Here is a 24,020-nt window from a genome sequence, read left to right as displayed (position 1 = left end):
TATCTTCTTAAAGCACCAGGGGAACGTGTTATTGTGTGTTCCCGGAGGCCAAGGGTTCAGCTGTGGCCTAGAGGAGGAGAATAGAGGAGGAATCTGGGGGTCACTCTTTTATCCGCACATTCCTGCGCATATTCACAACAGCATTCAGTGAACGCTCGCTGAAACAACCTCAGCGCCCCCCCCCGTTTTCATTGGAAGACCTTCAGAGCCCTAAATCTCTGAAAACAGAGGAATGCAATCAGCAGCCTCATCTCAACTCACACACACCCACAAACACCCACCCTGAGGTAATTAGATGTTTTTTGAGGGAACGAAGGTTATGAAAGCATAAAAGGGAAGCATTGTTTCAGACCATCAGCTTTTATAGTAATAGTGTCTGAGAAATATTTAAAAGAATATTTCTGCACAATAAAAGCATTGATGTAGCAGCTGAAGTCTGTTATTTGAAGAATTCGGTGTGAAATGCTTATTGAGGATCAGAAAACCATGAACAGCACCAGTGGCAACTGAAGCAGGACAGGGGACAGTGAGGACAGGCCAGATAGAACTGATGATAACACACGTTTATTTTCAGAGCTGTCTTTTTTTGGATCACGCCTCCTTTTCAAAGTATAAAAAGACACTGATGAATACAACCATCAGCCAGATTGAGGCACTTATGAAATGTCCTTACTGAGTAAATGTGGTTGGAGGTGCATATATAAAAAAAAATGAAAAAGACAAGAATAAAGAAATTCCTTCATTTTGTACATCTTTCCAAAAACTACGAAAACAAAATAAATAAATAACTTAAAACAACGTTATAGAAACAAAAGGTTCTGTACAGAGCTGTACAGAGAGTGCAGAGCTTATGCCGGGAACAGTTAAAGGGGTGTTAGTCTGACAGTGTGGAAACTGGGCTGACATTTTTGATTGCTTTGGCTTTTGACTGTTATTTTTTTTGCACCTAGAGAAAGGACTTTTGTTCTCATTTAGTTTAAAAATCTCAATTTTGGTCTTAAAGTTTGTGTTTGTCAACAAATATAAGGGGTCCTGTATTAGGCTTGGTATTATTGCTTGCGTAAATGTTAGTAACTAACAGCTTTGATTCTTGCAGATGACCAAAAACACCCAAATAACCAACCAAACCAAAGAATTGGGCAGCTGAAATGAACCAATCAGCTTACATTTCCAGATATCTTCACCCCCCCCCCCCCCCCCCCAAAAAAAAATATTTTTTTGCAAGATTAAAACGAGGTGAACGTGTGGCATGTCTTGAAGAAGTTACACACTGAAGCATTCCAAGCTTCCAAAAGAAGTCCACAACAACTGTCCCTCCAGTGGAGTATCCATGTGACTGGTGTTCAAATCTGCTGAAAGGCCGCATTCTTTGGGTTGTCTTGGTGTCCATGTTTGGTCCTTCCAAGCTGCCAGAAGGTGTTTGACTATTTGAATGCATTTGAATGCATGTTCCTGGTGTTCAGCCTTGCAGTCTTTGGCTGTGTGTTGGAGTTAAAGCCCCTGAGCCACTCACAGTTTGCTTTCCTCCTCCTCTAGCGGTCGGTTCAGGCCGGGGATGTACTTGAGCAGCCTCCGCCTAAAGCTTTTCTGTTTGGGCTTCCTCTGCAGCGAGCTGAAGCCTCCGCACTGCTGCTTCTCTCCACCAGGCGCTGATGAAGTGCCCCTCACGTAGCTCCGTGTGCTGGCGCTACGGGTCAGCGAGGTTTTGGCCGAGGCGAACAACTCGCTGGCCGGCCGGAGAAGCCGCGGGCGCTGCGGCCTGTTCTCTGAGGCCTCCTCGGGGTTGCTGGACGTGTCGTTGGATTCTTTGGCAGTGGTGCCGTTTTCAGCCTGGTAGATGCAGGTCTGGTAGAGGGGGTCGTCGTCGCCGGTGGCCGAGCTGAGGTGGCTGATGCTGCTGTTGGTGCTGCCTGTGCCAGTGCAGCGGAGGGCACGCATGACCACGGGACTCGGAGCACCCAGGCTGCCGTAAACACCGGCCGACTCCAGGGACTCGTACACGGCCACGTCACTCATTACGATACCTGGAGGAGAGGGACAGAGAAGGGTTCATTAGACAAAACTGGTCTGTTAAAGGTCTTTAACAAAGCTTGTTTCATCACGAATGGATGTGCTAAACTGGTGTAGGCTGAACGTACAGGCAGTCATACGTCTATGTGCTCATAGTTGGGACATCACAGCCATGATCAATTCAAAAGCAAGCCATATCCACAGCTCAGTTCCCATCTACATATGAACTACAGGGACTTTGAAACATGCCGCAAATTTAAGGAACGTTGGTTTTATGGGGCGTGGGCTCTTTAAGTCTTGCACATAAACAGGGCAATGGGTTATTGCAGTGTTTCAGAGCATCAACTTCAGTGTGTTTAATACAGAGGTTGAAGAACCAGTCTGAAGGTCTGGTGGTAGCAGTAAACACACAGCTGCTAAGCATGCATCTCCAGACCTAATCCACATGTTAGCAGAACGGAGTTCCGCTCTGACACTTTGCAGTCTGTGTGTGAAAGTGGTTGAGTGTGTGTGTGTGTGAGTGTGCAAAGTGTAAAAACAAGGCAGACCATAGCAGCGTTTATCAGTAGTCTTAATAAGGCTGCTTGCCTTGATCTGTGGAGTCTATATATATATATATATATATATATATATATATATATATATATATATATATATATATATATATATATATATATATATATATATATATATTAGACAAAAACCCTGTATGTCCAATTTGTAAGGCAGATTTTCCCTCGTCCCCCTCATTCGTAGCTCCCCCTAGCACTAGCAACGTTCCCCCACACTAGGAGGGTAAGGACTTGGCACACTTCTCCTCCGATACTTGTGAAGTCAGCCACAGTCTCTTTTCGAGGTGTCGCCGATGCAGCATTTCTCGGAGGAAAGCGATGGGTCCCCGGCTCCCCCCCACCAGCTAACAGATGTCTGTGCCGGCAAACATCTCTTTAAGAGTGATGAGGTAAGAGAGAGCACCATCTACCCACCCGGCTCGGGAATCTGGCAGTTGTTCTTTACATTGTATCCAGTTTTCATGGACCAATAGAAATGCTCCAAAATGACATGGTATCAAACCTTTTTACACGGATGTCCTTTGAAAGTCAATAAGGTTATTTTGGAGATGCAAGGTTTGTGTGTGACAGCGAAATTATGCAAGATATTTCACACTGAATCACTCCGACTAAACTCACCGTGAACAAGCCTCTGTTCCTGCACCATCAGGGACCTGTACTCATCCCACTTCTCATGCAGCGTTTGCTGGGAAAACAGAATGAGAGAATGTCAGACAGTGTCGGCTAGTCTGCGTCACAGCTAAAGGCCTAAATCAGAACAAGAGGAGCTTTTTAATGAGAAAAACAGTCGTGGTGACAGTTGTGGAAATGGCACACAGTCTGTACAGTGCTTGTAAACAGGTCCGCACTTCGTTCCGTATTGTAACTCGTTTAAATGTCAGTATTAACTCAGCATGTCAAAACCACAAAAGAGATCATTTATAGACCCCCCCCCCCCCCATCACAAGCTCAAAGTATAAAAAAGTTCATCAATTATAAAAACAGCTAACAAAAAGAATACTGATGTACACTCATATGGCATTTTATTAGGAACATTTATTAGGCACCTTCTACTCATTCATGCAAGTATTCAATTAGCAAGAGTGCAATGATTAAAACCATGCAGATATAGGCCAGCGGACTTTGAGCGACTCTGGTGTCAGAAGTGGCTGGTTTGAGTATTCCTAAACTGCTGACCTCCTGGAATTGTCAGCACACCAGTCTCTCGAGTTTTTACTCGAGCCGAGAGAAAGGCTGCGGTAACTCACAAGGGGCTACAACAGCGAAACACATCAGGGGTCCTAATATTAGTTATTAGTGTATATTAGTTATTAGTGTTCCTAAGTGCTTAGTGAGCTTACATATGACTTTAATATTACATAATTATGCCTCTGCATATATGCAGGACCACAACATAGTTGAATTATATCATGGTTGTTATGAAAAAACCTTGTCTCCAAATCTCCAAAATGACAACTTTACAGAAGAAGGGAAAACCCCTTCTTAACTTTCATTGGAAGTCGATGTAAAAAGATTTTAGTCCAGGTCATCCTGGAGCATTTCTATTGGTCCATTCATCATGGAATTTGGACACAAGGTAAAGAACGACGGTCAGATTCACATTATGTCAAAAAAACGGAAAATGCCCAAATTGGACACGGACAAGGTTTATGATATTACATGCATATTAAATGCAAGGCCGCTCCACTGCAGCCTTCCACAAAAGCAGTGTGTTCCATTTATCCCAGCACTACAAAAGCTGCTGTGTGCACAAAACACGCATGCATTTTCGTTTTAACACACTGCGGTCTAGACGTGTTCTTAAGCAACAGCTCCGCTGAGAACAAGCCTCAGACTTGCACAGTTGCGATGGTGTTAAAAAGCCACTTCTGCTTTAGCCGCTTTGCCAGAAGGACCTGGTGTTCTGCTGAGAGGAATGTGCGGCTGAGTGAGGTTCTGCTCGAATGTGCTCGTTCAGCTGTGTGCTGGTATGCCGGGGGGATTAGGAAGGCACAGGCACGGCAACAGGTGGGGTGCGAGGAGACTGGGTGGGGTTGCTGTAGCAGGCCACAGTCACACCACAAGCTCGGAGCTGGTGTGTGTTCATTAAAGTCTGACAGAACATGTCAGAGAAACGTCAAAAAGCCTGGCCTAGCCTGACCTGGTCTGGTCTGGGGTAGTTGGGCCCATGTGACTTATTAGGGTTGTTTATGAAACTGGTGGTTTGCATGCGTGTTTGTGAGAGATGCTTACCTTCAAATACTGTAGGCGGGCCTCAAGTTCTGCTTTCCTTATAGTGTCACTGTATACGGTTTCTAACCTGGAAATGACAAAGAAAAGCAGCACAGTTAATCAACTGTGACACACTCTTTCCTGAGTTTCACTACAGTGTTGATTCAGTTCAGCAGAACTCGCTCATTAATCCACCCATGAGGCTTCAACACTTCAGTGAAAATACGCAGTTAAAAGGATAATGCAGTGCTTAACTGAATCTTTATCTGTAAATGTAGCGTGCAGCCCGTTACTACAGACAAGAACGTACCGACAACCTGGTTTTCTTAGTCAAGGAACCAAAAACCTTTTGATTCTCATTACACTTACAATAGAAGTCAACAGGCAGGTGCCAAAGCATATTATAGGGGTGTGAATCCTAGTCTGCAGGGCCACCACGATCAATTTTAGTAGTAATTTGAAGAATTCGCCAATTAGTTTGATGACAAACTGTATAATTTAATATAATAACTTGTTTATATAATTAATTTATTAATAAAATTATTAATAAAACTTTTGTTGTAGAAGAACAAAATACTGCATATCCACTCACATGGCATTATTAGGAACACCTGTACACCTATCCATTCATGCCATTATTCAATCAGCTAATCATGTGCATAAATAATGCAGACATGGTCCAGCAGCTTCAGGTACTGCTCATATTAACCATCAGAATGGAGGGAAAACTGGGATCACAATGATTTTGAGATTTTGAGTGTGGCCTGTTTGCTGGTGTCAGAAGTGGTGGTTTGGGCAGAACCCCTGTCTAGAACTGCTGATCTCCTGGGAAATGAAGAGACTTATCAGGGCTGTTTAATGATATTATGCTGGTTTGTGTGCACATCCTGTATTAGTAAGTATTAGTGAAATAATAGTTGATTTTAACAATTATTACACATTTTAAAGCCAAATATTCAAAACAGAACAACAAACAACCACTTGATTAAAGTAAAAGAACAGAAAACAGAAAACCTACTGATTCAAAACCCACATTTGGAGTCAACAGGCAGATGCCAGTACACATCCCCTGTAGTTTTTCTAAGTGTGTTTTCTGTTTGTTTTTTGTTTTTTTATTCCAATCATCCTAATTTAATTATTTGGATTTGGGGTTTCAAAACACACCAGTCTGCAGGGCCACCACAAAAAATATCATAATACAACGTTTAATAATTAAGCAGTTATTTTGATCAGTTGTGAAATAAGAGTCATTTAAAGAGGCCAAATAATAAAAAGACGTAATTCAACAACAAAACCATGCACATTTCAAACTATATAGTTGATTCTAGTTAAAGAACCGGAAAAAAACACTAATTCAAAATAGATTTATAAATAAAAAAACAAGGGATGCATGTTTTGGCACCTATCCAATGTCTTCTATTATAATAAGTGAGTAAGCCCAATAAGGAAATGATCATTTTTAATAATTAACTTGGATTTGGGTTTTTTCCTAAACCACAACAGTTTGCAGGGCCAGCACAATCAAATGCATACTACAAATTGAATAATTTACCAGTTACATTACATTACATTAATAAACACACACATTACTGAATAACAAGCCGTACACACACCTCTCAAATCTCAGTTTTCTTAGTAAAAGAACAGAAAACTCATCAACTCAAAATACAATTACTTACAACAGAAATAAACGGGGAGGCACTAAAGCGTGCGCCCTGCAGTTCCTTACAAGTGTGTTTTCTATTCTATTAATTCTTGGAAATTCTTGCCCACGGTCGTCAACCATATGATTCAGATGCAGCAGACGGAGCAGGTTGGAAAAAGCAGGGGTATTCCTTTAAGAGACGTCTTACAGCCCTGTGTCAACTTCTCCTTTAAAATTAGACCCCAGACAACAAACCCGTCTGGGTCCGAGCTTAGCGATTTACAAGGCCCGGCTCCCCCACATGGATCTGATTTCAAGAGCAGTTTGCAACTTCGGTGACACGGATATGAAGGGGGAACTGTTTTAATAGGCTGATAACTCTCTCATTTACAGCACCGCTTTGTGCTCCGAACACTGAAGCAAATTGTGCTAAAGGCCGTGAAGAGAGGAAAACCATGCCCCGCTCAACGTTCATGTGGTTCACATAACGACCCCCCTCCTCCAGTTTATAAATGGAGGTTCATTTACACAGGCCTTTTATCTTTTATTAGCCGGGAGAGAGCGAGAGTGTGGTTCTAATCAAGCCTCAGCCCGGCTAATTCTTTATGCTAATGAAAAAAAAGAAGAAAAAAAAAGGAAGACCAAAGCGCTACGGCTAAGTGGAGCAACTCTGAGTGAAGCAGCAGAGGAAGCAGATTCATATCTCGCCTTACAAAAAAAAAACTTGTGGCCTCCACAAACTGGACGCTGAGAAGCTGCACCAACTAGAGAACGTGACCAAGTGTACGCTTACCTAATGGTGTCGCCTGATGACCTGATGAGCTGGACGATGTCCTTGTGGCGAAAGCCTTCAACGGACGCTTCGTTCACGCTGGCGATGGTGTCTCCTGAGGAAACGAGATAGAAGAACAGTGTTAGAAGAGCGAGGAAGCTGGAAAACATCTCTGTAGGTTCATCAGGTGCTGGAGGTTTCACTGAGATGATTTGGGGTTTGGGGTTTTTTCCAGTCTGCAAAGCTGCCACTGTTTATTATAATAGATGTGGAGTGATCAAGTCATTTGGAGAATTAATCAGTAGCTGGTTACAGCCAAGAAGCCTTAGGTCTATAATGAGGCCGAAAGACCACCAACTAGCCAACCAGAGAAGAACACCCAACTGCTGACCTCACATTTAACAGCCTAGTAATTGTAACAGTCCTATATTTTATAGGATGGTAATGTAGAAGTCTGGAACGAAGAGTTCCTCGTTTTTGAGAGTTTGCAAAGCTCAGCCATGTTCCTGAAATCTGCTGAAACACAAGTGTTTAGTGTAAGGCGGTGATGGTCCATGGCTGACTGTGGCTAGGAGCAGTGTACATGTGGTCTTGGCGACAGCAGCTACAACTTCTGCTTGTTTAAAAATGCAAACACTCAACATTCTCTGGTTTATTAAGTATTGTGTGTGTGTGTGTGTGTGTGCGGGGTGTATTCATGTATACTCTGGGAACCTGGTCCAACAACCGGGACAGATGGGACAGTTACTGGAACAGACGAAGGTTAAATGCATGAATATTCTCATTAATATTATTGATTTCATTGGACTCCATAAAAGATGAAATGATATGAGAAATGTCTGAATAACCTCAAACATGAACACCAACAGATACGTTATTAAGAGTTAGCATAGCATCATGCTCATAATTACAGGTTAGAATAATAAGCAAATGCACAAGTAGGCTAAACCATGTGTTGGTTTAAAGATGGATGGATTTATGAATTAATCAATAATCTGAGTTATAGGATACAGTTAGACAATTAATAAAGTAATAGATAATAGAGGCACTTATGAATAACCCCTATGAATAATACTACCTACAGGTAGTGCCTCCATCACTTTGCCCTGAGTGTAATAAGTTCTAAAATAGCCCAAATAATAAAAATTGATGTAACTGAACAATTGTTAAAAAAAATAATAATAATAATATCCCAACAAATACTCCAGTGTAAGAAAAAAAAACCCAAGAAGCCATAACATTAGTACCACGGTCAGGTGAAGGGAAAAACACTAAATCATCTTCATGTTCCTGGTATGCAGTGGGCCAAGAAAAGACCAGGGCAACATGCAGGGGTCATGGGCACCTAAGGCTCACTGATTTGATCCATGGAGGTCCCACCTCACAACTTACAGGACGTAAAGAAAGATCTGCTGCTAATGTCTTGGTGCCAGATACCACAGGACACCTACACAGTTCTTCTGTTGTGGTGGCAGCCTACTCAATATTAAGCAATATTAAGGTCCTAATGTTATGGCTGATATGAGAGTGTGTGTCTGTATATTTATTTATTTTAATTTGCAGAGATGGTCAATTATAACTAATTTGTGAGGGTTTATGACAGAGTATCCTACTTGCTGATCCCACTGATCTTTAGTACCACATGAAGAGGCAGTTTTACAGCAGCTTTTGAGTCTGGCTTAGTTTGAGCTTTTCCACTAAAAACACTTAGAAGGTCAGCTTTTGCAAGGCTGTCGGCCTTTCTACCAACCCGATGAGGTAATGCATCTCCGAGGCACAGGCCAACGAGGACAATGGAGAAAACCATCCGGAGAATGTAGGAAGTGAAACTAGCCGACACGGACGCTTGCAGTCGATCTGAGATCAGTTTGTTTTTGGTCTTGTTATTGTTTGGGTGGGGCTATCTGATCGGGGATCAGTGTATATTAGAGAAAAGAACAACTTGTACTCTGAATAATGTGTTTTTTTTTCCCTGTCAGATGATGGAACAGAAAGTCATGCAGTCTGCAGATATTATATTTCCGTCCTTTAGCAGCAGCTGAATTGCAAAACTCTTAGAATGATGACCTCACAAGATCAAGAGAGTCTGAATCATGTTTATGGGAAAACAGTAGAGAGCCAGTGTGTTTTATAACCAGATATTGGATTATATTCAGTGTAAATTTACTGCTGGTTACATCTTACGTAAGAAACAGCGTCAATCACTAAACATCGTTAATGAATTAAACAAACCGTGTGCAGAAAACTGGACATAAATGTCACAACAAAGCGATCTGGGTCTTTTTAAGTTAAACGGTAACATTAAGAAGTGGTTGCCAAGCAACACTTGCCAAACAGGATGTTTTCAGTGTAATCTTGTTAACATTAAATTCTGCATTGATTATTGATCATAAATTAAACAACACGTAAATTAATCCTCACAGCAGTGCTCCTCCAAAATCTAGTAGAGAGGCTTTCCTGGAGACAGTTACTCCAACAAAAAGAAGATAAAACTATTTTTAAAATCTCTTGATTTCAGAAGGGACAATAAATGAGGTGGTGTCCCAATACTTTTGTCCCAAGAGCGTATGCAAATATCTCTGACAAATACAGAAAACCTGTTGTGTTGAAGGGGAACAGAGGAAGCAGCACAGTGTTCCGAGCAAATCTTTGAGAGATTAAAATAGGGTTGGTGTGTGTATGTGTGTGAGAGAGAGAGTGCGTGTGTGTGAACGTGCAGGAACTAAGTTCACGCCTGAGAGCTTTCCGGTCTTAGAGTGCCATGGAGGAAAGTCCTGAACTCTGTGAGCTGATACTACTAGAGGGTAGGCTGCGGGGTTTGTTGACTGAAAAACAGGTAGACACATAGGTGATGTTTGCACTTTTCTAAACAGTAGGCTGACGCTCATCTGCCTCCGTGTTGACACAGTGAAGTGACAGAAGGCCTTCAGGTCACAAAACAAGACAGGGCAGGGCAACGTAGACACACAATCCAGCAGAGTAACCCAACAACATCGCCTTTTATAGTTCTGGTGCTTTCCCAGAAGGAGCGTGGCTGTCATTTACGTCAGATCTGGAATTCTCCATGTGTCAAAATCAAAAAGGCTGAAAAGAGGAAAGAGATCTGAATTCTATATAAAGAAGGTAGGTAGAGGGGGATTAGGCCTGTATTTAAGGATTACATAAGCCACAAGACTTCGGTATTGCACCCATTCAGCCTACTGTTCAGCAGGTCCTATTATTCTAGCCTGTGTGCCAAATGCCAGTTTAGAACGAGGCCGCCTATCCAAGCACTGCAGCTGATGTGTTAATGTACTTTACACACACTTACCAACTTTAAGGCCGGCGAGCTTGGCTGGACTGTCCTCGTGGACTTTGCAGACAAAGGTGCACATCTCCACAGAGTTCTCATCCTGGTGGTGAAGCCCGTAGGTCTGCAAGAAACAAACAGCCAAATTAGGTAAACAGAGGAGAACGAAGGGGACGGACTCGCGTGCGGAGGAGTAAGTGTACACAAGGATCAGGTGCAGAAACAATGAGTCATAAACGGCTCTGTGGGCCCATTCTTGAGTTTAGCCTACAGAAAACTGTGACCCACTCGGGACAGCTCCAGTCCGAATGAAGGTCTCCAGTCTGAAGGTTTCTTTATCATGACATCATGTGACTAATCTAGCTCACACAATACACTTTATGCTGCCGCAAGAGTCAGTGAGGTCAGGATGAAGGATGAGCACCAGCCTACCTCATCCCCAACTCCCCTACTTATCCCAAAATAAGTCCTTGATGGAGCACCACCAACCATCATTCCAGAGAACACAGTTCGTCCACTGCTCCACAGCTCAATGCTGGGGTGCCTGCCCTTAACAGTCAACAGGGTCATAGGTTCACTCCAGACAGTCCTATTCTATTGGCAGTACTTCTCAACAGGGACTAGACAAGCCGTGTGTTTGCATTTGCACATTTGCGTCAGCAATGGGTGCAACTTAACCAAGCTGAAGGCCTTCGTTAGAAGAGTGTCCACAAACATTTGGACATATAGGGTCATCAGCTCCGACACTGTGCTCTGTGGTGACTGCTTGGCCACGTTTTGCATGCTTCAGCTGTTCTCTCCATGTTAACAGAGTTTGCGTGCTAGTTTTAGCCATCTGCAGGGAGGGACCTCCGGTTAACTGGTCACATGTGAAACATCCTCATTCATCCAGTCAAAATGAAACTTGGCCTTTTAAACTCTTTTTTTTTTTTTTGTGGTGTGATGCAAGAACAGGTTGTTCTACGGTAAGCCTGACAGACAAGTAGCTAATTTGAGCTACTTGGGCTAATCCATGCTAAGTGATTCAGCAGTGTGAGGGAAAGACTTGAGGCCTGAGGCCTGAGGCTGGCTTTGGCCAAGAAGGACCAGCACTTCCGACCAGAATCTGCATCCAGTGCCGAGAACGGCTGTTAGATAAGCTACAAAACGGCTTCTATTGCCAGTTTTAGCCTTTGTAGATGAACAGGGTTTCATAAACCACCTAAGCAAGTGTGTGAGGATTAGAACATGCAGTTTGAGAGAGAGTTAGCATTTGCCTCTTATCTCCAGCAGGTTCTCTGCACATGCAGGAAGTGAACCGGACTCTCTGACCCGCAAAGATAAAAAAAAAAAAAAAAAAGACTCTTGCTGACGGAAGAAGAGCGCCATCAGATTACTGGGAACGCTTCCACATGCAAACCAGCGACAGTACTTCCCACTACAGCGCTAATGAGTAGCTATCTGGGACAACCTGGCCTACAGAGCTTCACACAGGACACAGCAGTCCCGTCAGTGCTGAGCAGGTTGTTAGGCTCATTTGCATATTGCCGTGTTTGGTATCGGTGATACTTTGTTTGAGCAAAAGCAGATTCAAATGAGCCCGGCATATTTTACAGCTGAAAGGCTTGGATAGGCCACCAACTGACATGCTACTATTGGAGATACTATGAAGATTACAGAAGACAGTGTGGAACCAATTAACATGGTACAAAACGCAACATGGACGACACTATATAGACAAAAGTATTGGGACACCTGCTCATTCACGGTTTGATATGAAATTGGGAGTTAAAAAGAGTTCTGGAGAATTGCTATGAGGATTTGATTGTATTTAAGAGCGTTAGGGGGGTCAGCATGTTGGATGTTCACCACCTCAACTCATCCAGCTCATCCCAAAGATATTGGATGGAGCACCATCCATCATCCCAGAGAACACTGTCCCCCATGCTGGGGGGCTTTATACCCCTCTAGTCATCTGCCACTAGGCATGGTGCCAACATGTTCATCTGCTCCACAGACAGTCCTATTCTATTGGCAGTACTTCTTTACAGAGCCTAGATGTGCAATTTACACACCTGTGTCAGCAATGGGTGCAACTTAAAGTAGCTATAGGCGTTCATTAGAAGGGGTGTCCACAAACTTTTGGACATTTAGCAGACATTTTTGGCATTTGGCTTATCCAGAGTCACTTACATTTAAATCAGGGTAAACCGGAAGGCAAACGTAGAGTTAGGAGTCTTGCCCAAGGACTCGGATTGGTGTAGCTTGGCGTGTTGAACCCCAATCATGGTGTTACCCGCTATGCTACACCAACTGCAGGTGTTACTACAGAGAGCTTCTGGAGCTTCTACTAGAGATAGTACCCAGTTAAAAGGAGCATAAAGGATCCCAGTGACTGCATGACTTACTAAGAACAAAAGACTTGAGGTTGTTGCTGAGTTGAGAGTGTGAATGGGAGGCTATTCAACGCTCAGTGTGTTTGAGGTTAACACATGCGGCAGGCTGAGCATGTCTTGAAACTTGAAACCCAGACATAAAACCGGCCTAACCTCGGGTGTTCCTCCTCCTCCTCCTCCTCCTCCTCCTCCTCCTCTCACTCACTGTGACGAAAGCAAGCAAATGTCACGGGAGGGAAATTCAAGCGCCTTTGCTAACCACCACGCAACCCAAACACCAAAATCGAAATGCCAAAATTCTCCCCATTGAGAGTTTTCATGGCTGATGCAACAACCACAATACCTGGAGATCACAGTGCAGAAACGTTCAGAACATGGAGATTATTAATCAAACGCAGCATGAAATTCCACTCAGGCTTTAAAGCACTTCCAAATGTTTGGAATCCTCCACTTCCCGCGTTTCCCGTGCCCTCCCATACTTTCCAAAGGCCTGGACGGGTCTCAAGAGGTGCTGCTAAATACCATTGTGTTTACAGAGCTTACACACAGCCGGCCATCGGGACAATGTACAAATGCTGCAGCCGCACCATCAAGCAACAACAGAACTGATTATAATAATAGTCCAGACAGCTAGGTGTGCCCGTTTTACTGTCCGACTTCTATGACTTTGTAAATTCTTGTGTATTTTGTGGGTTTCTGAATCATACTTATATGACACAGTTGGATCATGGTGGAATTTACACTGAACTTTAGGCTTGGAATGGCCAATCAGCCATATACTGGTGCCATAAAGAGCCATATTCATTTACTGTGCCTGTTGGGGTTGTTAAGAGAGAGTGAAAGCTGGATATGCCTAAAACTGGACATCCTGAGGCCACGCATTTCAGACTCATTCTCTGACTGTCCCTCGGTCTATCAGAGGATGTCACATTCTGGACTAGAAGGCAGTGCCGGAAAGGAGGGGTTCACTGAGGTTCCTACAATGGCGTGGGCCATCCAGTACTAAATATAAACCAGCTATCTGGATTAGGGTCCAAATGTTTGTGACCAGTACCGAAACTATAAAGATTGAGTGTGGAACCAATTAACATGGCATAAAAAGCAACATGGACGTACACTATATAGACAAAAGTATTGGGACACCCAATTTGATTTGAAATCAGGGGTTAAAAACAGTTCATGGCCAATACCGCTACAGAGTGGACAGTGCCAAAAATGTGATGTGGGATTGATGTCTGAAGAAAATGTGTTTTTACTTACAGAAAAACTAAATCAATCAATTAATAGTATCAGCTAATCAATATATCAGTCTGATCCAGTCAGGTATACACAATGATCACTGATCAGCCACTATATTCATTTTGTATAGGTCCACCTTGTGCCTAAACAGCCCTAACCCATCAAGACATGGACTTCACAAGATCTTTACAGGCGTCCTGTAAGATCCTTTAAGCCCTGTAAATTGTGAGGTGGGTCCTCAGTGGATTGCATCAGTGGGCCTTGGGTTTCATGACCCTGTTCCAGGTTCACCAGTTGTCCTTTCTTGAAGCGGTTTTGGTAGGTACTGACCAATGCATACTAGGGACACCCACAAGACCTGTCTGATGTTTTGGAGACGTTCTGACCCAGTCAGTCATCTAGCCATCACAGTCTGGCTCAGATTTTAATGTTTGGCCATTCCTGCCTTAACACACTGCTCACCTTCAAGAACTGACACCAGATGATCAAATGTTATTCACCATACCCTGTAATGTTATGGCTGACTGGTGTACATAGACACTCACACAAATACAAGTGATTGTGTCATAGTCATTGAGTAGTGTGATGTTGCAGGTCTTGTTACACAAGCTAAATGTTAATACCACAGATCCTCACAAAGTGAGCTCTGTAAGCCAGTTCTCCACAGAAAGAGAACCCTGTGGAGGCAATTCCACCAAGGACAGGGGGTTAAAATTGTTCGCCTGCAGGGAAATATGTGGAATCAAGGCTAAAAAAGGGAGTTCTTCTATTTATCAGAACCGCAGAGGATCTTCAAAACACATACCACTGCCCAGCCTTAAACAGCAGCTGCATGCTTAAAAAAATAATCACTTTTAACAGGATCCTCAATATCATCATCTTTTTCATCTCTTTAGGGTGTACTTTTCAACTTCTTGAGCTCCTTAACTAATAAAACAGGATCATATAAACATTCATGTGTCCTACTGTACAGCAGCTCCTACAGGTGTGTTTCAGAAAGCTGAGAAATCCTATTAAACACAATATCATGTTTAAGGAACGGTGGATTAATGCAGTTTGGGCTTTATGCTAAATTTAAAAACGTCACCCAAGCACTCAATCCTGCACACCTTCTCAACCTGCTGATTTCATTATCTAACGCTTGTCCAGTGCTGCTAGAATTCACAGCTGTTTCAGAGCAGAGCCCACTTTCATCAGCTCTCTGGACCAGTGAAATGAGATCGGAGGTGAATCCTCTTACCTGAATCTCAAAGCCAAACGTTTCATCCTCCTTCTTCTCCAGGATCACCACCTTCCTGCAAAAGCCATGATGAGAGAAGGTGTCAGGAAACAGAATGTAAGAATAAGGCCTGTTTCCCCAAACAACACAATACCGTAAGATAGTGGCTGTGACTGAAATGGCTCCCTATTGACGTTTTAGGGCACTACTGAGTACATCAGCCATTTAGCTCAAAGTGTCCGAATTATGAATGGAATTTGACCATGATTTGAGGGCAGTACAATCTCCCAAAATGCACTGGCACTTTAGTGAACAGCTACATGAGCTAAATGTGGACCAGAATGCATTGCGAGTTGTGTTACCAAGTAACAGACAGTGAAACGAAATGGAGCAGACATCGTTAACTTCATGTTCATGTAAGTAAGCGATAGTTAGGAGTCACTGGATGCCGTGAATTTCAGATATTTTCCCCATGATATTTTCCCATTAACAGTAGGTATAGGTTGCTCAGCAACATAACGGTCAAAGATAATTCTATAAAAAGCTCAGTGCTTTTACTGACCCATTCAGAATTTAGAGCCATTGGATGCCAGGAATCTCAGACATTTTCCCTATGAAGTTCATTAACAGTAGGTTTAGGTTGCTCAGCAACATATGGGTCAAAGGTTTTATTTGGCTACTTTATTTGTGCGATCAGTGCCGACACATGAGGAACGTGTCCGAATTAATTTGTTTCTTCCTCCACATAAAAACGTCACAGTGATACGAAAGTGAACCCAGTCACAAAACAGCGCTAACAGGGGTTAAGTAGGAAAATATCTGCTCTAATAACAGAACAATCATGGGTGTGTCATTATGAAAGGCCGGCTCACCTCATCAAAACACGTTCCAGTTTCTCACAGCTTCAAAAGGCCTGCGAGCCGTGAAGCTGGCCTTCCAGCTAGTGAGGGTAGCGGGTCTAGGTTATTGACTAATGCACAGAAGTGGATATTTAATGGCTGACCTTTGATCATCGTTAACTTTCACAAGAGCTGTGTATTTTGATGAGATCAGAAGAAGCAACACCCTTGAACTTCAAGCAATTCTGGAGTTTCATTTCCACTGGATAATTCATCACAGCGTGTTCACATGATAAACTGAGAAGCTGGGCTTTACAACCGATGATGTAAAACCCTCCAGAATGAAACCGCAGGATCATGGTCATGACGGCTCTAATGTTTCTGTCTGCGCTCCCGGTTTTATACAGTTGCGATAGGGGGATTCTGCGATGACCATAAAGCAGGTGTGATTCTTAGGAGTGCTCCATGATGACGTATTAGGAGACTTTGGTAAGTTTGGGTAAATACAGTACAGGGAAATAACAGTGACACATCCAGACCCTCACACACACCCCTCCACCACAGGAGGGGGAGATTGGAAAGAAGCGGTGGCCTTACCTTTCTGGCTCTGGGGGCAGCGTGAGGGGTTTCCATTTCTGTAGCCCACCGTTCTGAGAAAGAGAGAGCGAGAGCGAGAGAGATCACTGTTGAGTAATTATTGTTGATGTTATTGTTGTAATGCTTCGGCAACACTGTTCTCATTACAGTCACGCAAATAAAAATACTTTAAATTTTGAGTCAGAGAGAGAATGAGAGAGAGCATGAGGGGGGCGATAAGACAGAGAGAGAGAGAGAGAGAGAGAGAGAGAGAGAGACAGAGAGACAGAGAGAAGTAGAAAGGAAAGAGTAAGAGAAAGGACAGTACAGAAAGAGAGAGAGAGAGAGAGAGAGATATGAGAGATATGAGACAGAGAGAGGGGGATAAGACCGAGAAAAATAAAGAGAGAGAGAGAGGGGGATCATGAGAGATAAGATCATGAGAGAGATATAGGATAAGATCATGAGAGAGAGAGAGGGGGGGGGATAAGATCATGAGAGAGAGATAGGATAAGATCATGAGAGAGAGAGAGAGAGAGAGAGAGAGAGAGAGAGAGAGAGAGAGAGACGTGAGAGAGAGAGAAGGAGAGACAGAGAGACAGAAACAGAGAGAGAGAGAGAGAGAGAGAGAGAGAGACAGAGAGAGAGGGGGGATAAGATCATGAGAGAGAGAGAGAGAGAGAGAGAGACGTGAGAGAGAGAGAGAGAGAGAGAGAGAGAGAGAGAGAGAGTACTCAGGGATCTTGTTTTTGTTTGGATGAAATAAGGGTTACTGCCACAGCAAAACACGTCTAGTCCGTTGTCTCTTATCTGTGTGTGTGTGTGTGTGTGTGTGTGTGTGTGTGTGTCCACGCATGCTTGTTTTGGTAGTAAAGTCTGCGTGCGACTTCTGATGACACTGCTGATAAAACCTGAAATGCCCGTCAGTCCACTCCTGTTCTAACTCCCACTCTGCATCAGCGTCACAGGACAGTCCAGGCACTTTCTTTCACTGAACACTACATGTCCAAAAGTTTGTGGACACCCCTTCTAAAGAATGCATGCATCTACTTACTACTACTGCACACACTCCCTGTGGCCCCTGCAGTGTCACTGAGCTGTGGAGTTGGGGATGAGGAGATCGGGCGATGATCATCCAGCATCCTGACCTCACCAACACCAACTAAATGCAATCAAATCCTCACAGCAATGCTCCTCTAAAATCTAGTAGACAGCCTTCTTCCCTGGACAGAAGAGACAGTTACTTCAACAGAAGCAGGATCAACTCTTTTTAATACCCTGGATTTCACAAGCAACAATGAATGAGCGGCTGTCCCAATACTTTTGGTCCAAGCAGCCCTGTTCTGAGGCCACGTCTACTGGAAGCGACCTGAGCACGACCAATCCATCAATCTAACGCACACTTCAGTTTGCACACAGAGCCGAGTGTGGGCAAACACAGGCCCGGAGCTGCTGCGGTCTCCTCACAATGCCTTCATTGATGTAAAAGCCAAATCTATGAGAGACCCCACCCAATCTCCACTGGCTGTCGGAGCTGGGACTGCACCCCATGTTATGTCTGTTTTGACTGAAGTCAATTCACCCCTGTTTCTACCTCAATGAGCCGAAGTGTTGTTGCAGTCAAAGTGCACTTTGTACCAGAAGCCCTTCTGCTGCAGTAAAACGTTGCCTTTCTTTATTTTCCTGCACTTCCAGAATCGTCCGGGGGTCTCTTCAATGACTTCATTTATTTCCAAGTACCCCCAAGGCTCCCTTGGGGGTGGTTGTATTTGAGGGAGGGGGGCGAATTCGTTAGCTACACAATACCCTGTTGTGGCCAGGAGGCTGGTTTGGGTGTAGGAGGTGGGATACAGCAGGCTCTTCATAACCCCAGCCAGGGTCCAGTAACTGGGGTCCATCAAAGCTTGCATCTCAATATATTATATATATTTATTTATTTATTTTTTACATCTATGACTTTTTTTAAATAACTGAAATCTGCCAGTGGTTGGTGTGGCACAACAGATAACACCACTACCTGCCATGTGTGTGGAGACTAGGGTTCGATTCCTGGTCTGCGCTACACCAATAAGAGTCCTTGGGCAAGACTCCTAACACTAGGTTGGCCCACCTTTCTAATACGAGTAACCTTGTAAGTCGCTCTGGATGAGAGCATCAGCTAAATGCCGTAAATATAAATGGAAATGCCAGTCATGGTTCACATGGTTCACATGTTTATCATGAAATTTGGACCAATAGAAACGCTCCTTAAGGACGTTAAAAGCCGTTTTGGAGGTACTAGATACTTTCAGTGATGGTATGTTGTATCGCTAACTAGCAAATGCATTTCAAAGCCACTGGATGTTTGTGTGACACTTGTGTGAGGTTGTGCGTTATCACAAATAGCATCACTGCTGCGAATCGGCCGCAGACGCAAGCCGGCTGTTGATACCCACAATGCTGTGATGCTGCTCATTGATAGCACAACCTCAAATGTTCTACTGCTACTTCATACAACCTTGACTTTGTTTTGCAAAAAAGATGAAGCACAGAAGCATTGCATACAGGTCCAAATGTAAACAGGCAATTTCCTCCACCAAAAGAAGTAGTCCCAACTTCAGGTACAGGTTAGGTACAGGTACGATGGGTTAAAATAACAACAAAAAAAAAAAAAAAAACAACACAGTTTGAACACTTTTCAGCCAATCAGACTTGACACTATATGTCCAAATGTTTGTGGACAGCATTTTGTACTGAATACACTGAGCTACCTTACGTTGCACCTGTTGCTGATATAGACATCCCAGTGCACACAAACACACCCCATGTCCAGTCTCTGCAGTGAAGTACTGCCAATAGAATAGGACTCTCTGGAGCAGATAAACAAACATGAGCCTATTGGCACCATGCTGCCTAATGCCAGGTGTGGGCTAGAGCGGTATAAAGACCCCCAGCATTGAGCTGTGAGGCGGTGGAACTGTGTTCTCTGGAATGATGGATGATGGTGGTGGTGGTGGTGGTGGTGGTGCTCCATTTAATACTTTTGGGATGAGCTGGGGAGCTAAATGATCACCACCCCACCTCATTCCCAACATCTGACCTTGCTAACACTCGTCACTGGATGCAATCAAATCCCCACAGCAAAGCTCCTTCAAAATCTGGTAGAAAGCCTTCTTCCCAGGACAGTAGAGACAGATACTCCAACAAAAGCTGGATAACTGCCTCTCCCTGGTTTCAGGAGGAACAATGAAGGAGTAGGTGTCCCAATACTTTTTTTCCATTTAATGTATTATTGATGACCTCTAACAACAGCCTCACAGTGAGGCTCAAATTTGCAAAGACACTCAATTCTTCTCTCTTCTACACCGACCCCAACCCTTTTCTCTCGGAGGTACTTAGGCATCTCCATCGGTCACACTTGCCCGAGATCACTCAGCGCAATAAGACACGCTACATTCAAACCCCCGACAGAAGTCATGCTTGAGCTATCAGACAGAACGAAAGGAACAAAGTGGTTTGCTCAAGCTTCAGACGACACTTATCCGGTCATTGGACAGGTCCACAGGAATGGCCACCCTGACCCACGGTCACAGTAATGACGAACCGAACCCTCGCAATGACGCCAACTAAACAAATCCACGGCATGGAGCGCAGCACAGCTCCGCCGCTACACTCCACACAGGGGGGCCCATTGTAATGCTCAGGGACACAACTCTGCAGACAGCGGCACAAACTGCTTACAGTGCGTCAAACGAGCTCGGGGTCAGAGTCTTGGGTCAAGAGCAGAGCGTGTGGGTGGTCTAGACCCTATAACGCCATCAGTGACCATGAACGCCCTTCAAGATGTGTGGACCCAGGAGAGCACAATGAGTAACCAACCATGTGTGCTGCAACAGTGCTGGGAAATTACACCACGGTTTCCCAGCGAACGCTGCACAGCCGAGGGCAGACCGAGAGACGAACAGCTCCCGCGGGTGAAGGGCTTCATGTTGTGAAACCGGAGGCCGGAAACACGCTCGGAAAACCAGTCCAGGTCAAATACAGGCAGTGCTGAGCTTTCGTGGGTACAGGAGTCTATGAGGATATTCTTAGATAGGCAGCAGGCCTGTGGATCAGTGTATGAAAAAAACTCTATCTAGTATCTATGCAGGACTATGAACAAGCATATGGTCACTGTCCGAACAAAACCTTGTATCTTTTAATGCATATCAATGCAAAAACACTTCATTTCTATTGGTCCATTCATCAGGCAATCTTCATACATTACAAAGGGCTGCTGGGGATTTCTAATTGTGTAAAAAAAAAAATAGCAAAAAGGGAGATAGCAGGTTTTCACCCAGTATATGGGTAAATGTTTTTGCCTGATAAACTCTACATAACATTAAAATATTAACTAATAAACAAAATCAGACAAATATCTAATTAAAATTGGCACCATCACAAAAACCTTGTATCTCCTTTTTATGACATAATGTGAATCCAGCAGTGGGTCTTGTATCTTGGGCTGGAATTTTATGATATTCATGAATGGATCAATAGAAATGCTCCAAAATGACCCGGGATAAACTATTATTTACATTGACTTCCATTGAACATGTTGAAGGTTTATACATTCTCCTGTAAAGTTGCCATTTTGGAGATACAAGGTTGTTGCAGGACTGGTTTGGCTGTTTGGTTGGTGGGAACTGGAAACACTGGGTTTCCTCCAGGAGAGCTGGGTTACACTATTAATAGTATAATAATATTATATATATATATATATAAATATAAAAGCAGGGGGCTACTAACATATGCAAATAGCAAACCAGGTGTGAACAGGTGTGAATGCCTCGAGCGCTCGCGGATGCAAGCAGGTGAGAAACCATTCACATGCCACGCGCCGTTTACGACAAGCCAACTGCGAATGTGTCCAATTGCACGTGCTGACCCTGCTGCATTCACGAGCAGCCGTTCATTGGCCACATCATCAACAAGCTACGCGCGCGCGCGCCGCTGTTTCTAATCATACTTAATTAAGCGCAGGACTTCTGCCTCCGCGCGTGCCTGATCGGTATACAGGTTTAATAAGAGCAGAGTCAGCACGTGATGCTTCTAGAGAATGGCCAATAACGTTATTTGGGATGTATTGATTATATCGATTACCTACAGACGCCGGATTATTGATAAGTCTGGTGGAACTTTATTAAAATAAGTTTAATAGAAGTCCCTGAGCCCTGGGACACTTCCCTGCCTCGCGCAATTTAGGGAGATCCTGCTCAAGCACTCCACCTTCAGCCCTGGAACTGGATCAGGTGTGCAGGGAGCAGGATGAGCTCGAAAACCTGCAGGACAGGAGGTCCAGGGTCCAGGTCCAGAGTTGGGAACCACTGAGACCAACACCCATCAGGGGTGTTGGGAGCAGGGTAGACAGCAAACGACCACCCTGGGACCAGGCCTGGGAACCTCTGGTCTACAAAGGGTCTAGAGATGGGTCTACCCCCTTCTCTCAGCAGAGAGCAGAAGCAGTGCTCTTCAGCTTGTGGCTCAGCAGAGAGCAACAGTCTGAGGTTACCTTCTTGAAGTTTCTGGGCAGGGTTCCTCCGGAGTACGCGAGGGTCTTGTAGTTGTAAATATCTGAGGAGCTCGAGGGTCGATCCATGGTCCTGCAGCTGTCCGACTTGGAGGAGGAGAAGTAGATGTCTCCACTGCCTGGACAAGACCCTCCGTCCGGCTCGTTGGAGTTGAGTTTCTTGATTCGTCTGAAAGTCATATTCTTCATGATCTGCCTAGACAAGCGCGCGCGCGTGAAACCACCCTCTCACCCTCCTCTCACTCTCCTCTCACTCTCCTCTCTCTCGCTGGTCTGACTGGGTACTCCTCGGCTTTCTTCACAAAACACAGCTCAGCGACTGCTAACCCTCACACTTCTGCTCCAACTTTAGGACCAGAGCCATGTGGAGGGGGTGGAGCCACAGCGAAGGGGGGTGGTCGACGATCTGATTGGGTGCTGGGTGGAGCGTCATTGTTTTTGTTGTCTTTTGTTTTGCTGAATTTTACACGATTATTATTTTAGACATTAAGATAAAGGTTGGGAAGCAAGAAGAAGTGGAAGTAGTATTTATTATTATTATTATTATTATTATTATTATTTTTATATTATTATTAAGTTTGTTGTTGTTGTTGCTATTATTATATATATTTTTATTATTTTTGTATTTTTTATAATAATCATAAATAATAATAATAATTTGATAATAAATAATATTTGTTATAATAAAATTAATATATATATATAAACATTTTATTATAACAAATATTATTTATTATTAATTATCAAATTATTATTATTTATATTATTATTATTTTATTAAGTTTGTTGTTATTGCTATTATATATATTTTTATTATTTTTGTATTTTTTATAATAATCATAAATAATAATAATAATTTGATAATTAATAATAAATAATATTTGTTATAATAAAATGTGTGTGTGTGTATGTATGTGTATATATATATATATATATATATATATATATATATATATATATATATATATATATATAAAATTAGTAATATAAAGGCATTCAGCTACTTTAAGTGGCACCCATTGCTGACTGGACTGTATTGCCAATAGAATAGGACTCCCTGGAGCAGATAAACATGAACCTATGGGATGAGGTGGTGTGGTGATCATCCAACTTCCTGACCCCACTAAATTGAATACAATCAAATCATCAAATCCTCACAGCAATTGGATTTCTAGTAGAACATCTTTTTCCCCCTCAGTTTATCTTTTGTTTAATATAATTATAAATCATTTAGAGTTTCATACATAACATTCATATTTCTTTATATTTAGTCTGTATATTTGCATATTTACTACATTAGTGCTATCCTGCTGCAGAGTGATTACCTGAGCATCACCCCAAGCATTTGTATGCATGAATGTCCGGGCATGTTGGGCAAATGACAGAAAAACTAACTATGTTAACTATGTTTCATTGCTGTCATGGAAACAAAATATATATATATATTTAACCCAATATATCTCTATAAAAGAGGCAGCAGAAGAACAAAATAGGAACAAAAGCAGGCAGGTATGTCTAGGTTCTTCTCCGGCACCCACCTCTTCACCAAAATGATTTAACCAACGTTCTTCCACACCTTTATATTTACGGCATTTGTTCGACACTCTTATCCAGCCTGATTTACATTTCAATCATATTACACAGGTAGGAGAACGTAGAGTTAGGAGTCTTGCCCAAGGACTCTTATTCTCTTATTAGTGGAGCATGGGGTACTTACCCAGCCAG

At 43.2% G+C, this 24,020-nt stretch overlaps 1 protein-coding gene across 1 annotated transcript; it reads right to left on the bottom strand.

Annotated features, from left to right (window-relative positions):
* Window positions 1-1,193: 1,193 nt before the first annotated feature.
* On the bottom strand, window positions 1,194-22,592 carry tamalin (trafficking regulator and scaffold protein tamalin). Its single transcript, XM_072697408.1, has 8 exons — window positions 22,278-22,592; window positions 16,769-16,821; window positions 15,354-15,408; window positions 10,521-10,623; window positions 7,232-7,325; window positions 4,815-4,881; window positions 3,201-3,267; window positions 1,194-2,024 (listed from the first exon to the last, which is right to left on the bottom strand). The coding sequence occupies exons 1-8, from the start codon at window positions 22,482-22,484 to the stop codon at window positions 1,510-1,512; spliced, it is 1,161 nt and encodes a 386-aa protein (XP_072553509.1). The 5' UTR covers window positions 22,485-22,592; the 3' UTR covers window positions 1,194-1,509.
* Between the last annotated feature and the right edge of the window lie 1,428 nt (window positions 22,593-24,020).

This window comes from Salminus brasiliensis, chromosome 14 (assembly GCF_030463535.1).
Source record: "Salminus brasiliensis chromosome 14, fSalBra1.hap2, whole genome shotgun sequence".
Taxonomy (NCBI): Eukaryota; Metazoa; Chordata; class Actinopteri; order Characiformes; family Bryconidae; genus Salminus; species Salminus brasiliensis.
Note: the sequence above shows the minus strand (reverse complement) of the source record. Positions and strands in the feature narration are given on the sequence as shown.